This window comes from Primulina eburnea, chromosome 6 (assembly GCF_022965805.1).
Source record: "Primulina eburnea isolate SZY01 chromosome 6, ASM2296580v1, whole genome shotgun sequence".
Taxonomy (NCBI): Eukaryota; Viridiplantae; Streptophyta; class Magnoliopsida; order Lamiales; family Gesneriaceae; genus Primulina; species Primulina eburnea.
In genome coordinates, this window is record NC_133106.1 from 36,428,202 (window position 1) to 36,442,423 (window position 14,222).

At 33.3% G+C, this 14,222-nt stretch overlaps 3 protein-coding genes and 1 long non-coding RNA gene across 4 annotated transcripts; 2 read left to right on the plus strand and 2 right to left on the minus strand.

Annotated features, from left to right (window-relative positions):
• Positions 1 to 1,086: 1,086 nt before the first annotated feature.
• LOC140834872 (uncharacterized) lies at positions 1,087 to 2,573 on the plus strand. The gene is made up of 3 exons (XR_012118770.1): positions 1,087 to 1,216; positions 1,588 to 1,650; positions 2,353 to 2,573. It is a non-coding gene; the product is annotated as an uncharacterized lncRNA (long non-coding RNA).
• A 1,045-nt stretch (positions 2,574 to 3,618) lies between these two features.
• On the minus strand, positions 3,619 to 5,030 carry LOC140834869 (uncharacterized). Its single transcript, XM_073200055.1, has 2 exons — positions 4,706 to 5,030; positions 3,619 to 4,450 (listed from the first exon to the last, which is right to left on the minus strand). Exons 1-2 carry the CDS (start codon positions 4,791 to 4,793, stop codon positions 3,627 to 3,629), a joined length of 912 nt encoding a protein of 303 aa, XP_073056156.1. The 5' UTR covers positions 4,794 to 5,030; the 3' UTR covers positions 3,619 to 3,626.
• A 188-nt stretch (positions 5,031 to 5,218) lies between these two features.
• LOC140834871 (two-component response regulator 24-like) lies at positions 5,219 to 8,038 on the plus strand. The gene is made up of 2 exons (XM_073200056.1): positions 5,219 to 6,883; positions 6,976 to 8,038. Exons 1-2 carry the CDS (start codon positions 6,629 to 6,631, stop codon positions 7,150 to 7,152), a joined length of 432 nt encoding a protein of 143 aa, XP_073056157.1. The 5' UTR covers positions 5,219 to 6,628; the 3' UTR covers positions 7,153 to 8,038.
• Positions 8,039 to 8,226: 188 nt separating this feature from the next.
• LOC140834868 (phosphoribosylformylglycinamidine cyclo-ligase, chloroplastic/mitochondrial) lies at positions 8,227 to 11,733 on the minus strand. Its single transcript, XM_073200054.1, has 9 exons — positions 11,612 to 11,733; positions 10,948 to 11,325; positions 10,584 to 10,678; positions 10,068 to 10,169; positions 9,927 to 9,986; positions 9,317 to 9,489; positions 9,020 to 9,122; positions 8,790 to 8,948; positions 8,227 to 8,596 (listed from the first exon to the last, which is right to left on the minus strand). The coding sequence occupies exons 2-9, from the start codon at positions 11,297 to 11,299 to the stop codon at positions 8,426 to 8,428; spliced, it is 1,215 nt and encodes a 404-aa protein (XP_073056155.1). The 5' UTR covers positions 11,300 to 11,325; positions 11,612 to 11,733; the 3' UTR covers positions 8,227 to 8,425.
• Positions 11,734 to 14,222: the final 2,489 nt, after the last annotated feature.

A 14,222-nucleotide genomic window follows, 5' to 3' on the forward strand; every position in this document is an offset into this window, starting at 1 on the left:
CTAATATTTTTCACTATGTATGCCCGGTCCAATTTTTTTCAATTATTTTTGGAAAAAAAATTATTTTAAAAAAATATTTCCTTTATTTTTAAAATATTCGGTGAATTAATCTTACACAAAAACTTTTGTGAAACGGTCTTATGAGTTAATTTTTTGAGACGAATCTCTTATTTGAGGTACTCATGAAAATATATTACTTTTTACATCAAAATTATTAATTATTATTGTAAATATGAGCAAAGTTGACCGTATACTACTAAATTTAAACATAATAAAGAAAAATTGTGTGTTAGTGTATATTAAAAAATTAACAGTGCCTTTTAAAAGTGTAACAAAATGAGTCCTAATCTGCTTCCCCGTCTCTCTCTCTTGTACTCAAGAACAGTGATTAGAAAGAGTTATTTGCTCTTATATTTCCTGTTCTTTCCTTCATGATCAACCTGGTTAGAGAGTCATTCAACCAAAGCAACCATAATTGCTCTAAGAAGACAAGCTTGTGATCCACCTTTATAGGTGCTGTTGTCCAGAAAAAATGCCATAATAAATTTTAAAAGTTAATCACGAGCAACCTCAAGAATGCAAAAATATGAAGAAGTTGAATTAGAACTGAAATCTGCAAATTCAAAGAATCCAAAATGTGAAACTTCGATCATTATCATCAATCATTACCTTGTCAAATCCTTATCTTGACATCAGTTAATCAAATGCAAACATAGACTAAATAAAAATGTAAGCAACAAGTGAAATAGAACAAAGCGCAGCGCATTCACATGAAAAAAATGATAGCTATCAAATTGTCTCTATTTTTCCTTTGGAAAGGGGTAGAATGGTTGTAAGGTCCGAGATTATAGAAATGATATTATTTTAAACCGAGATTATTGAATTAGAGAATTATGGAGTGTTGAATAATATTCCAAGATGTTTGAACTTATTTAGGATTGAAATTGAATCGAAAAGATTGAAGAGGGGCCGATTTGCAAATAGTGAAAAGTTGAGGGACTAAAGTGTAAATATGGAAATTTGAGTGGGACACTTGTCTTCACCATGCATGGGGACACTTTGATTCCTTCAAATTCAGAACAAGAACCGAGAATTCCAGAGCAAAGTTTCCTCAAGTTTTTTCGTACCATAGATTTGTGATTTTGGCAAATCCGTCTATCAGAATTTAAATCCGGACACGGTACCGTACTCCTCTCGACACGAGCTACAACTGGACGTAAGTTTCATTGAGTTTTATTATTATTTGAAATTATGATGTTGATGGAATTGAATATATTTCATATATAGTGTTCTTGATATACTAGACACCGTAGAATCGAAGTCAGAATGAAGAAGGGATTGATTCTGGAATTATTATGATTTTCTGATTATATTGATTGGGAATTGAATAGATTTGAGTTATGGATTGATTACAAATTGTAATGGATATGGGTTATGATTTGTAATTAATATCTGGTGATATGGTATTGACGGGAATACTGAGATTGTGCCGTTATGCCGCTAATTTGAGTTAATTCAGATTAATCAGATTCAGAGTTGAATTGAGAATAAAATATTGATATTATGATTCTTGATATATCGTTTCAGATTTACAGAGACAGTCTGGAGTTCAGAACTTCGATTGCTTTAGACCGAGACTATAAACGAAAGGTATAAGTCAATGTGGTACTGGAAGATCGACTTGAGTCGGTTTAGACTTGAGTTTCCCTAAATCACACACTTTACTTTATTGCATTGATTTGATTGATGTACTTGTTTTCTTGAATTATAGATAGCAGGTATCAGACGAGTAATCTTGTGACAGAAGTACCTGATAGTTGCGGGATCTCCACGGGCACATTGCACGATGTCACAAGATAGGATAGAACTCTTGGGACGGAAGTGCCTGATAGTGGCGGGATCGCCACGGGCACATTGCACGATGTCTCAAGATAGGATATTAGCGATAGAGCTACAGTCCATGACGGTTAGGTCAGGACACCGGATGTTTGGTTATATCGAGTAAATGGAATTGAAATTTCTTCTATTACGGAATTCGATATAGGAATACCGGATATGAGTTATATCGAGTAATAGATTTACCGTTCCTTCTATTACGGAATTCGATATAGGAATACCACATCTGGAAACCGGGATCCCTAGGCTAGGATTGAGTCTAGTCTAAAATATAGATTTACGAACATTGTCGACAGTCTATGATTGTTTATGTTTCAGATTTTGATACATAATTCTGCTACCTGTTACATGCTTTATATTCGTATATATGACTGCATGTTCGTTGATTTATACTGGATTATATTCTCACCGGAATTATCCGGCTGTTGTCTTGTTTGTATGTGTGCATGACAACAGGTGGGACATGATCAGGGTCCAGGAGATGAGGAGAGATCGTGATTAGAATGGAGGCTCCGGACTTTGATTATGATGTATAATAGGGTTGGAACACTTGACATTAGTTGTTAAACCTTAGTTTAGTTGAATGCATGCAGTACAGGACTTGTATTGTATTTTATACTGATATGTATATGAGTTTGATTTCACTACGTTCCGCAATTTAAAAAAAAAATTTAGACCCTGTTTTATAATTGATTAATTAGTCCCAATGATAATTAAGAACTTGATTAGCGTCCGGACCCCACAATGGTGGTGGTAGTGCAAAGGCTAACCATTTAGAAGAACCATCAAGTAGCGGTTTACGATATTAGCTTACCAAATCCATCTCTGTGAAGTGTTCATGTAGAATTGCTTAGGCAATGCCCTGTTCTATTATGCAGCAGGTCGATCTTCTTTTTATATTTTTCCAGCATTTCAGTTTTTCTATCAGTACATGACAAGTAAAAAACATTTCATCCAAGGAAGTTCAATCGGCGCAATATGTTGGTATGTTACCATGTAAATACTTTTTTTTTACATGAAATATATATATATATATATATATATATATATATATATATATAATATCTTTTATAAATTATTTGTTATTGTTTAATCATAAATTACAAAAATATACTTGGATTAAATTACATCTATTTTATTTTATTTATTCTTTTATTACCCTTAAGTGTAACTTCAATTCAGTGTACATCTAAGCATGACTCATACTAGGGACATAATACAAATACAATATGAATTTTTTTGATAAAATAAATATACATAATAACGTATAAAAATAAACTATTTTCGTAAATTCATATAATAAATATATGAAAACCAAAATCTTTTATTTTTATCTAAATGGTTGAAAAAATGATTTTTTTTTTTGGAAAATTTTAATAAGTGTTGTATTAAATAGATAAAAGAGGGGGGGAAATCTAATATGTGTTCCTTGATTTACTGGTTTTTATGAGACCGCGACCTACTAAATCAATTAATGATGAGAAGCCATGAAAATTAATCCAAAAATTTGTATAAACAAGGATACAAAATACACAACAAAAGCTACTGAGAAAATTTAATGAAGGAATTCAAATTCTTATAAGCTACATAAATCATCAACTAGTTGCACGCAGACAAGAACGTACAACGTTGCCAACGACGAATATATACCTCGACATAACATAATTAACAAACTAGAATAATCTAAAGCCAAAATGGGAGTCAAATAATGCATCCTAAGTTACTTCTTCTCATGCAAGACCCTTTAGCTTCACACATTCTTGGAAGTAGTCAAACATGCCCTCCAACGCCACGATCTCCTCCCGGATGTCGTTAGGAACATCGTCTCTGGAAGATAACGATATACGTTCCTTAAAACCTCGAACTTTCTCGAAGCTAGTGATAACTTTCGCTCCCATTTCATCAATGGTGTTGTGCATCACTATGTTCTCTTCATGTGCTTCTCTGAGCTTTCTTTTCATGGATCGGTATCCATCTAGGGACTTCAAGAGTTGCTCAGAGAGTTCCTTGTTTCTCTCTTGCAATGCTACGTTCCCTTGTGACTCTCCTCTCCCCACACCATTGAACCTTTTCTCCTTGTGCTCTGAGGCACATTCCCTTACTTTGTCTAGCAACTTGTCGTTCTGCTTTTTGAGGCCATTAATGAGATCCTCCATTTCGCTCAGTTCGTGAACCTTGAGTGAAAGCTGTGTAGCCATAATCTCCCTTTCTTTCCCTAAACTAGAGCACATAACACTCAGGCTCTTTTGTGTGGCTAAACATGAATTCAGTTCTCGTTTTAGCCTCTCTTTTTCGTCGTCCAGAGACTCGTTTCCATTTTTTCGGTCCCTTGGGATGTTGTTCCGCCTCAGATCAGTGTTGCAACGCCGAAGCTCCGCCTCTGATTTTTTGTTTCCAAAGGATTGGCATTTTTGGATTCTGCTTCGAACACTATCAAGAATGGTCATCATAGTGGCCACCCTCAGCATTCTCCGGCTGTCGTTTTTGTCTTTATCGCAAGCATTTTTGTGATCTTGGATTAGTTTTAACAATAACTTCACGTTTGCTGCCACCCCTGAATACAAAAATCGACATTTACGAAGAATTTGGATGGCAATCTTGCAACATTTAAGGGACAAAAACAACAGACAAAGCTCAACGGTGTATGGATCTTTCTACCGAAGGGACGAATAATTCATTCACGAAGAACGATGATTTAAGGTTTAAAACGTTGATCGTCCAACAGATTCACAATATCTTATGATCTATTTCAAAACAAAAACATAATTAACTGGTAACTAAATAGGATAATACTGAGATGCTTGGGTACCTTCTAGTGCAGAATCGTCATATTGTTGTTCCATGTTTAATGGCGGAGGAACTAACTCAGGAGACGAATTGGCACGAACCTTATTCATAATTTCCTTAAGAACAATAACCCAGAAAGAAAATGGAGAATTCAAGAACAACTAATGACTACTTTAATGTTTTACGTATAAATTTCCAAGAAACCGAGAATGAGCAAATATCGAGAAGAGGCCGAGTCAAATATTTGCTTAAATAATTTGGAAATTTTGAGAGATCCAAAGAAGAGAGGTTGTTTTACATTTCCTCTCCTCTCTCTTTTTTCTTAATATTATTTGCCTTTTTGGTTTGTTGTAATAACAACAATAATAATGATAATGTTGTCATTGTTTTGTGTTAGCTAATGAGAGGATTGTTCGCTGCGTGACAGTTATTTTTTGCGCAATCATTGGTAATGCCTGAATGTTTCTTTGGCTGTAGTTAGATTTGACATTGTGTGACAAAAAGTTGGCTGGCTGGCATGTGCCCAACTGCTCCACACCCACTTAATATTAATGAATGTTACAATTTCGTACATATACACACACACACACACATTCCTCCGATGGGTGAAACGAAAACAGCTTTTGATGTATTTTTTTTTTTGCCCCCTTTTAGAAAACTAAATGTAACATTAACTATTTTTACTCGTTACATTCATGTTTTCACACTCAAAATTTCATCAATCTTCCCTCCTTTGATAGGGTTCTATGTGGATTAGTTGAGAATTTACTGTCACAACATACAAAAATTAAGTCCAACCCATATAAAATTGGAACTAAACAGTCCCAAGGAGTTCTATTTCATGCTTGTTTCAATCAGTAAAGACAGATATTCACTAATAAATTTTACATGTGAAATGCATATACATACATGATACATTCACATATTGAGTTAAGATATGGTCGTAATTTGAAATATGAAATGATTTCAATAAATGATGTGCATATGCTGCTGATATGAACTTTCTTGTGTGAAAGCTGGCTTGTTTAAAAAACCAACAAAACACAAAAATTGTAGCGAAAACCAAATCAAATAACAGTTATCACAGATGCGTCGCTAAAAAGGTCTCGAGTTAAGATTAATTGCTTAAGTAAATAAATAACAGAAGATGGTACATTCATCACAGTCTATTAATTTGTTATGTTTGCTTTGGTGTTAACTTTGTACGTGAATAAAGCAAATCTAACAAACGGATTCTGTGAGTAAAAACATCATATCTTACACCAATGTCAGCCAAGTGAACATATCAATGACAATGTCCAAATTTTGAACCACTTAGATATGCACAATCTCCATTCATGATACTCTATTCTTAAAGAGGAAAAGAAAATCTATGAATTTGGAATAAAACATTAATATCCAGGGAAAATTCCCCAGCAACTTTAAGTGATTCATCAAATTAAAAGAAACTAAAGACAAATGAAAAATCTGACTACAAAGTAGAAAATCCAGGTTGCAGCTCCGTTATTCAATCCTTGAATTGACCCACTTTTTCAAAGTTCTCTCGAGGAAATTTCCTCTTCAACTTATTTGCATGCCTGGTGTGGCAACTGGCAAGAGATATCATCATCCCTCAGTTTTCATAGACTATTGTTCTTAGCTTCGCAAGAGGTGATTAACATTTTGTTAAGTCTAAGTTTTCAGCAAGTTTAGCTTTTTTTTTTTACCATTGTGTAAAATTCAATAATAATTCAGCAATTTTCCCTATATTTTTCCAATTAAACGACAACAATTACCGACCGGCTATATTTATTCTATTACATGAATGCTATAAAGATATTCTCCGCAAAATTCTGTGATTCTAAGAAGTACAACCAGAAGCTTGCAGTCAAGACTTCACACTCTTGAAATGTTCATTAATGATTACAGGTAGGTTTTAACACAAAATCTATTCTTGGCAGGAAACATGGATTTAGAAAGTTCTAAGAGCAAGCACTTTGTCGCAAGCAAGGGTTCGTTGCAAGAGGAGAAAATGGTAAGAGCACTTGTAGTGGATGATGATTCAATCGTTCGAAAAATTCACATGAAGCTACTGAGGAAATTAGGATTGAAAACTGAAGCAGTGGAAAATGGCAAAGAAGCTGTTGATCTGTGTCAGTCTGGAAAAAGTTTTGACCTTGTTCTTATGGACATGGAGATGCCTATCATGGATGGGCTTACGGTCATACATAACTCTTCTAAACGTTTGGAGATCTGTCTTGATTATATGTTAATCAACTACTGAGTTAAAGTTAATCTCCCTGTGATTGACAGGCTACCAAGGAACTCCGAGCCATGGGGGTGACTAATATGATTGTTGGAGTAACTTCTTGCAGTTTGGAATCAGAGAAGCAGGCATTTATTCAGGCTGGTCTCGATGGTTGTATCAAGAAACCTTTAAGCATTGATGCAGTTAACAATATGATGAATGACCTCGTCAAGAAACTCTAGACACTTGTACAACTAATAAAGGGGGTAAACTATATCATTCTGCAATAAAAGGATACTGAAGTTATGACTTTGCAAATATAATAAAAATCATAAAAAGTACCAAGAATCCATGTTATACTTCATCAATCTAACTTTACTTATCAACTTAGACTTAGAAGAACAGAAATGAATGCCAAATGTAGAAGTTACAAAGCACAAATCAAATGAAATTCAGATATCAAATACTTTAATTTCAAACAGAACATAGTGCAAAAGAGATTCATTCAGCCAACCTCAATTGGGTTGGGATGAAAGGTTGGAGACATGATGACGAGAAGCATGCACAAATCATAATACCTTGTACCGAATTAAGGCAAAAAAAAAAAATTGAGTGAGATTACTCTGTATGACCGTATCCATGAGAAGTAAATATCGGGTCCTTCTAGAGGAAATCAATCAATATATAGATTATTAATTAGCTAGGAGATATTTTCAATTCCTTGCATGTGTATCCTCCATTGGCGTAAGAAATTTCTCCTTCAATTCAGAAAGTGGTGAGAATACATCATATAAAATTTATCAGTTGGCATGAGTCGTGTTTCAATATTTGACAAAAATATCAATACCTAACTAGTTATTATTTTTCCTTCGATGGAGGTAACAAATAACAAGTAAACCCATCAAAGCTCTATCGGATTTTTGAATGAGTACAAATTGAAGTTGTCTTTCGTTTTAGATGTTCTGTAAAAATTAGGAAGAATGGAATCTAGCAGTTTTATGCAGGGAGGTAGTAATAAGTTTATCCATTAGATCATGAAAGCTTTCTCTTTATATCATGAGAGAATGAAGAAAGGAAGAAACATCTCTCACCGTATAAATTTTAAATACATTTCCTTAAGCTTTATCAGTCATGTCTTCCGTCTTACGATCATCGTACATAATTTTGTTCGTTACAACTGTGCCCAGAACTTCTGACATGCACAAATGAGCCAAGAAATGACCAAGGAGGATTTGATATAAAAATTGAACTTCGGCTGGCACATTCATACCATCTGACTGCCAATGACAATGACAGGGTACAATTGGGCAAGAGAATAAAATCAAATACTCATACTTTCACATTACGCCAAATATACATCGTCAGATCATCTCACTCATTTGCATGACACAGAGAAAATTGTTAAAGGTGAACAGCATTTGAGACCGATAATAAAATGAAAATATGACATCTACGGTATCACAGTTGGGAAAAATCGTTAAAGATGAAACTAGGGGGCATATAATCTACCGTCTGTTATTTGAAACTCACTCCGTCACCTTTTATAACTTCACCAATGAGAAACGCTATATTTGCACCATGTTCTGCCCCAAGTATTCTACGAGCGGCCTCCTGGTTGACAACCAGAACCATCCCAATCCCCATATTAAAAGTTCGTCTCATTTCAACATCTTCTATTTTCCCAGCCTGGTAAATTTATTTTTGAAGCATTATTAAAAGTACAGTTCACTAAGGTTTCGTGAATGGAAAGAAGTGAGAGTGCATGCCATACAATAACACAGTGGAGAGTAGAAAACACAGAAACATAAAACATGATCAGTGCCTAAATCAAGATTAAATCTGATATCACAAGTAAAGTCTAAATAAATATTACTCGTACCTCTTGGATCCATTTGAAAACAGGAGGGACAGCCCAAGAGTCCTTGTATATGGCAGCTCCCAATCCTTGCGGAAACACACGGGGTATATTATCAGTAAAACCACCACCGGTGATATGAGCTATCCCTTTCACACCACCTTTACTGATGATGTCAAGAACCTGTTCCAAAATGTAACAAACACTCAAGGCCTTTAAGCAGAAGTTGCACAACCAATGGTTTTAGGAATTACCTGCTTAACATAAATAACAGTAGGTGCCATTAGAGCTTCACCTAAAAGGATGGATGAACCTGGTAGGTTGTCCTTTAAAGAGAGACCACTCCGCTCGAGAACCCTGAATTGACATGGCAGAATTGCCATTTAATCAGAGGAATGATAGTACAAGATATGGAGTAAATATTGACATTGAAATACTACAGAAACGATCAGTCCAATGAATCGTATATTTACAGGTACAGGAAGAGAATAGTTTTTCTATGACAAATATTAAGGACCAAATGACCAATTTCTTCGAAGGAAAAGTTAGACCTCCTGACAAGAGAAAATCCATTTGAATGAACTCCACTTGATGGTAGACCAATGAGGACATCACCAACCACTATGTTTTTCCCATCGATAACTGATTCCTTCTTAACAATGCCCACAGCAAAACCACTCAAATCATACTCACCTTCTGCATAGAAATCAGGCATCTCTGCTGTCTGAAATACAAAAGCAGTTTATCAAGTTTAGGTAGAACAAGTTTTGGTTAATCGTAAATACCAGCAACACAACCTCAAGAGTCTCTCAACTTCATGCTAACTCGAGTGTGGCATAACAAATCCATGGCGAAGGATAATGAGTTACTTAAATAAAAGGTGTAAGCACATAAAATTTTGGTGCAGAATAGATTAGATTAAATATCTTCCAACAGTGCGACAAAAACAAGTTATCAACCATTTCGATAACAAATATAAATTCAAAATAGCTCCATAATTAGCAAGACCAATGAAGAACTAAATCATGTTAAGGAAAAGAACAAGGGCCCAACATCCTAGATGCACAATCCACTCGCACCATCACCAGAGCTGATAAGAATGTTTATCAACACGAATTATCCCTGTAGCAAGCACACATGATTAAAGAGAAAGACAAGTACCTCTCCTCCAAGAAGAGCACAGTCAGATTGCTGGCAACCATCAACTATGCCTTTTATGACCTGAAAATTGTGTTTCCCGTAAGAAAAGAAATATAAAAAAAAATATCTCACACTTGAAAGATAAGGTTAGTCAAATCGTACCTTTTCTGCAAGATCAACGTCGAGCCTGCTTGTAGCAAAGTAATCAAGGAAAAATAATGGCTTTGCACCGGAGGTGACTATGTCATTCACACTCATTGCCACCTGATGAATAGAAAATGGATGTTTATACCACAGGTAATGAAGTAAAATTATAAGAATAATTTATATCTCAATGATAAAAAAAAGGGACAAAAGAGAATGATATATAGAAATTATAGGTGGTACAAGAAAGTAAAGCTAGTCTACGAGAAAAATCTAATGAGCTATCAAGTACAAAAAAAATGCCAAATTCAATATAGTTAGATACGATGAAAAAAATCTACGAGAACCGGTAAGATCCTTAAAAACAGAAATAGAAAGTAAGAGGGAAAAATGGGGAAGAGTAGGCTTGTAGTACTTGTCGAGGGAGTGTTTTGTTCAACTTCAATTTACTTTATTCTGATTCACTGACACCAGTTGTTTTGAATTTTTACACAATCGGCATATGGGCTCCACAAGAGACCGATTGATACTTACCAAATCAATACCAATAGTCTCGTGGATCCCAGTCTCAAAAGCAAGTTTCAGTTTTGTTCCAACGCCATCTGTACCAGCCACGAGATAGGAATCTCCTGCAAACAATAGAGACTCAACAGTAAGGGGAATGGGGAAGCAAGTTCATTTCTGTACTTTCTAACTAAAATTAATAGTAGATGGACAAAAAATCTGTTGATGAACGAACAAATTTCATCTTGAATCACACAGTAACAAAAATTTATTATTATGCAAAGGCATGGAACTCATATAGCAGAGTCATTTATCATGATTAATAAACAAGATCTTAACACTAGACCGCTTTGTGCTATCATCATAACCAAGAAAGAGAAATAGAAAATCATACCCAATGGAAAGAGCCCTCCAAATCCTCCAATACCAGGAGCCATCTTTGCAATCCTTCGGACAAGCTCTGAACCAGCGTCTATATCAACACCAGAAACCTTGTAGGTAAGTCCCTCGCCCTTATCCCCAGCAACAGCTTTTACATGATTTTTCATATGGCCGCTCGACATTGAATATACAACACTGTCTCTCCTACTACTTCTATCTCTGGCTTCTTTCTTGCATATATTGGACAATGGCAAAAAACTTTTTGTGGAATGACCACAACCAAACTCTCCTGCATGCGAATTTTGGTGCAAAAATTTCACAACACAGCGTGACACTTCTGCGTTTCCTTTACATGATGTATTCATACTTTTCTTGAAGAAATTCACAAGTCCTTCAAGAACGAAATAAGAACGACAGTCGAGTCAGTTCGCAACCAAGATAATCAAGAGATAAATAAAGTTAGCAATCCATGAATCCGTTTTCAAGAAAATCATTAAAGAGTACATTTTACTCGTGGTGAGCTAAACCGGATTGTTCGGTTTCTGCTCACCCTACAGTACAGTTTACAACTCAGCCAGCACTTGTCACTGGACGACAAATATAAAGACACCATTATATTTGAATTGATTTTTTCGACTAACTAGAAAAGTTAAAAAGTGCATAGAATTGAAGAAAACCTTGAAGCTTGGTCGACGGCGGAGTTCGAATTAGAGCGGCGAAGCTCGGAGCAGAGTGGCGCAGCTACGAAAGAGACGAAAACTCGGATATTTGACGAGTCAAATTGTATGGATCATAATTCATGTGAATGATAATTTTGGTCCAGTAATGAATTTTAACGTTCATTTGGGCCGGCCCAGATTTTACTCTTTTTTCACGTTATTTTATTTTATATTATTTTCTCGAATAAATTTTTTATATATTTTTATTAATTAATTAAAAAATATGCCACGTATAAGCCAATTAATAAGCGTCGTTTAGAGCTGATGATTATTATCATCTTTATTAACAAAATATAATATTTTTTTAATAGTTAAAACGATTAACTGACATTTTCAAGATAGTATTTATAAATGTTTAAAAAATATTCATGAAGTTTTATTTTGCAACCAATTTTTTTCTAATTTATAAAGGAAAAATCTTTAATCAAGTTTTGTAAGTTTTTGTAAATACTACATTAATATGATGATGATAATAATCGATATTCTCTTTATTTGTCTTTTATTTTAGACAAAAATTAATGAATTTTTTTTTTCATCGTTTAAGTCATATAGTTTATATCAAAAGATTATCATTCGAATCGGGATGTACTCGCTGGTTTGATGAGACCATCACAGACTGGTTTTACCCACACTCAAAAAAAAATTTATCAGTCAAATCGTTAATGAACCGCTAAATCAGCTATAATCCATTTGAATCGATTTTTTTTTTAACAACGTAATTATTTCTTATATTTTTTTGTTATATATGATTATTGAGATTTTGAATTTGACAAGATATTACTAGTTGTACTATAATTTATTTGATTTTCTTGTTTAAAAAATATATATATATGTATTTATATTTGATATTATATATGTTGTTTATATTTAAACTTTGGTAAATATATCTTTTATTATTTATATACACATTTAAATATTTAGAATTAAAATTTTAATTATATTATGGTGAAAATGATGGATGATATATGGATGGTGTATAACAAAATGATGTAAAATTCCAATAATGGATAGAACTTGAAACAAAAAGAATGAAATAAAATCACGTAATCACTTTATATAATAAACTATTGCATATAGTTTATGATCAACAAGCATTTATTATTATCATTATTATTATTTATTAATTATGTCTAAAAAATACAACAAATCTCCGGCCGGCGCTAATTAAACATCACTTTAGTATAGCTGGCCAATTAGTTCGGTCAAGCGTTGAAGTATAATAATGGACGATCGAGTTAATTTATTTTCAAATATTTACGATAAGTATGTGAAGAAAATACTATATTGAATAATAAATAGATCTAGCTAGTCATATTTATAAATTTGAAAAAATTAAAATAAAATCAAGAGTAAATGTTTTTAAAATTTCAAATTCAAATTTGATTTGAGATTATAATGAAAATGTTTTTACATGAGCTCACATATCCTATATGATGTTGAAAATAAATAAAAAATCGAGTGTAATATAAATATATGAGTTTTCAGTACTAAAAATTTTAGATTTGATACAAAAAATTGTGTTTGATGTTTACAAATATTTGACATGCACGAGTTTTACATTATATCTCTCTAACACTGAAAGAAGTAAATCACGATTTTATACTCATATCAGTCAATCGATGCCACATAGATATAAATTAATATGTTGATTTAATATTTTTGTACCTAAAATTTCTTAAATCAGTACCATTTTATGCTCACATTTTTTTTAATTAGATCATAAATAATTAATATTCAATATCATGCATTAATCATTGTTTTTCAATGTTTTGTATCAGTTTTAATCATTTAAAAGATATGCAGGCACATGGAATGCAAGTATTTGATAAAAAAAATTTATTTTATAGAGACTGACCTCAACCTAAACATAGATTTTGAGATTTAAAGACAAATTAGTCTAAAATAAGGCAAAAACTTGTGTGAGACGGTCTTATGGGTCATATTTGTGAGACGAATATCTTATTTGGGTCATCCATGAAAAATATTATTTTTTATGCTAAGAGTATTACTTTTTATTGTGAATGGGTAAGGTTGACCCGTCTTACAGATTAAGATCCGTGAGACGGTCTCACATAAGACCCACTCCTAAAATAATTACAATGGAGCAAACTTTTTTTTAAAGAGTAATTTTCATGTAAGAAAGTTTCATATATCTATATTTGTGAAACAGATCGACAATATTCATAATTATAAAGAAAGATAAGACGACAATTTTTTTTCCATAAACCGAATAGGTTAAAAATCCATTTAATAAAATTGATGAACGTTGGCCTTTTTAAAAGATTTAATTTATTTTTATCGTAAAAAGCGAAAAAGTAGCAAATGCCGAAGAATCATTGGCCATGCATATATATGATAGATGATCAAGATTTGATCATATATATATATAAGACTCATATTTTTTTTAAATTATATGTGTCACAAAATTTTATCCATTAAAATAATATGAAAGCCATCTCATATAGATAGCATCTCTTCTATCCAACAAATTCCACATACGCCGCAATAACAGGGGTCGAGGTGGACGGATGGCATTTTACGTAAATTATATAGGAAATTGGGCCTATTT

Bases quoted from the DNA above. Each gene is read 5' to 3' on its own strand.
- LOC140834869 (XM_073200055.1), bottom strand. From the start codon at position 4,793: ATGAATAAGGTTCGTGCCAATTCGTCTCCTGAGTTAGTTCCTCCGCCA. The intron at 4,451-4,705 runs GTACCCAAGCAT...TTTTGTATTCAG, and splicing joins TGACGATTCTGCACTAGAAG to GGGTGGCAGCAAACGTGAAG.
- LOC140834871 (XM_073200056.1), top strand. From the start codon at position 6,629: ATGGATTTAGAAAGTTCTAAGAGCAAGCACTTTGTCGCAAGCAAGGGT. The intron at 6,884-6,975 runs GTCATACATAAC...TGTGATTGACAG, and splicing joins CTATCATGGATGGGCTTACG to GCTACCAAGGAACTCCGAGC.
- LOC140834868 (XM_073200054.1), bottom strand. From the start codon at position 11,299: ATGAATACATCATGTAAAGGAAACGCAGAAGTGTCACGCTGTGTTGTG. The intron at 9,490-9,926 runs GTACTTGTCTTT...TTTGTATTTCAG, and splicing joins GTGCTCTTCTTGGAGGAGAG to ACAGCAGAGATGCCTGATTT. The intron at 8,597-8,789 runs GTACGAGTAATA...TAAATTTACCAG, and splicing joins TTTTCAAATGGATCCAAGAG to GCTGGGAAAATAGAAGATGT.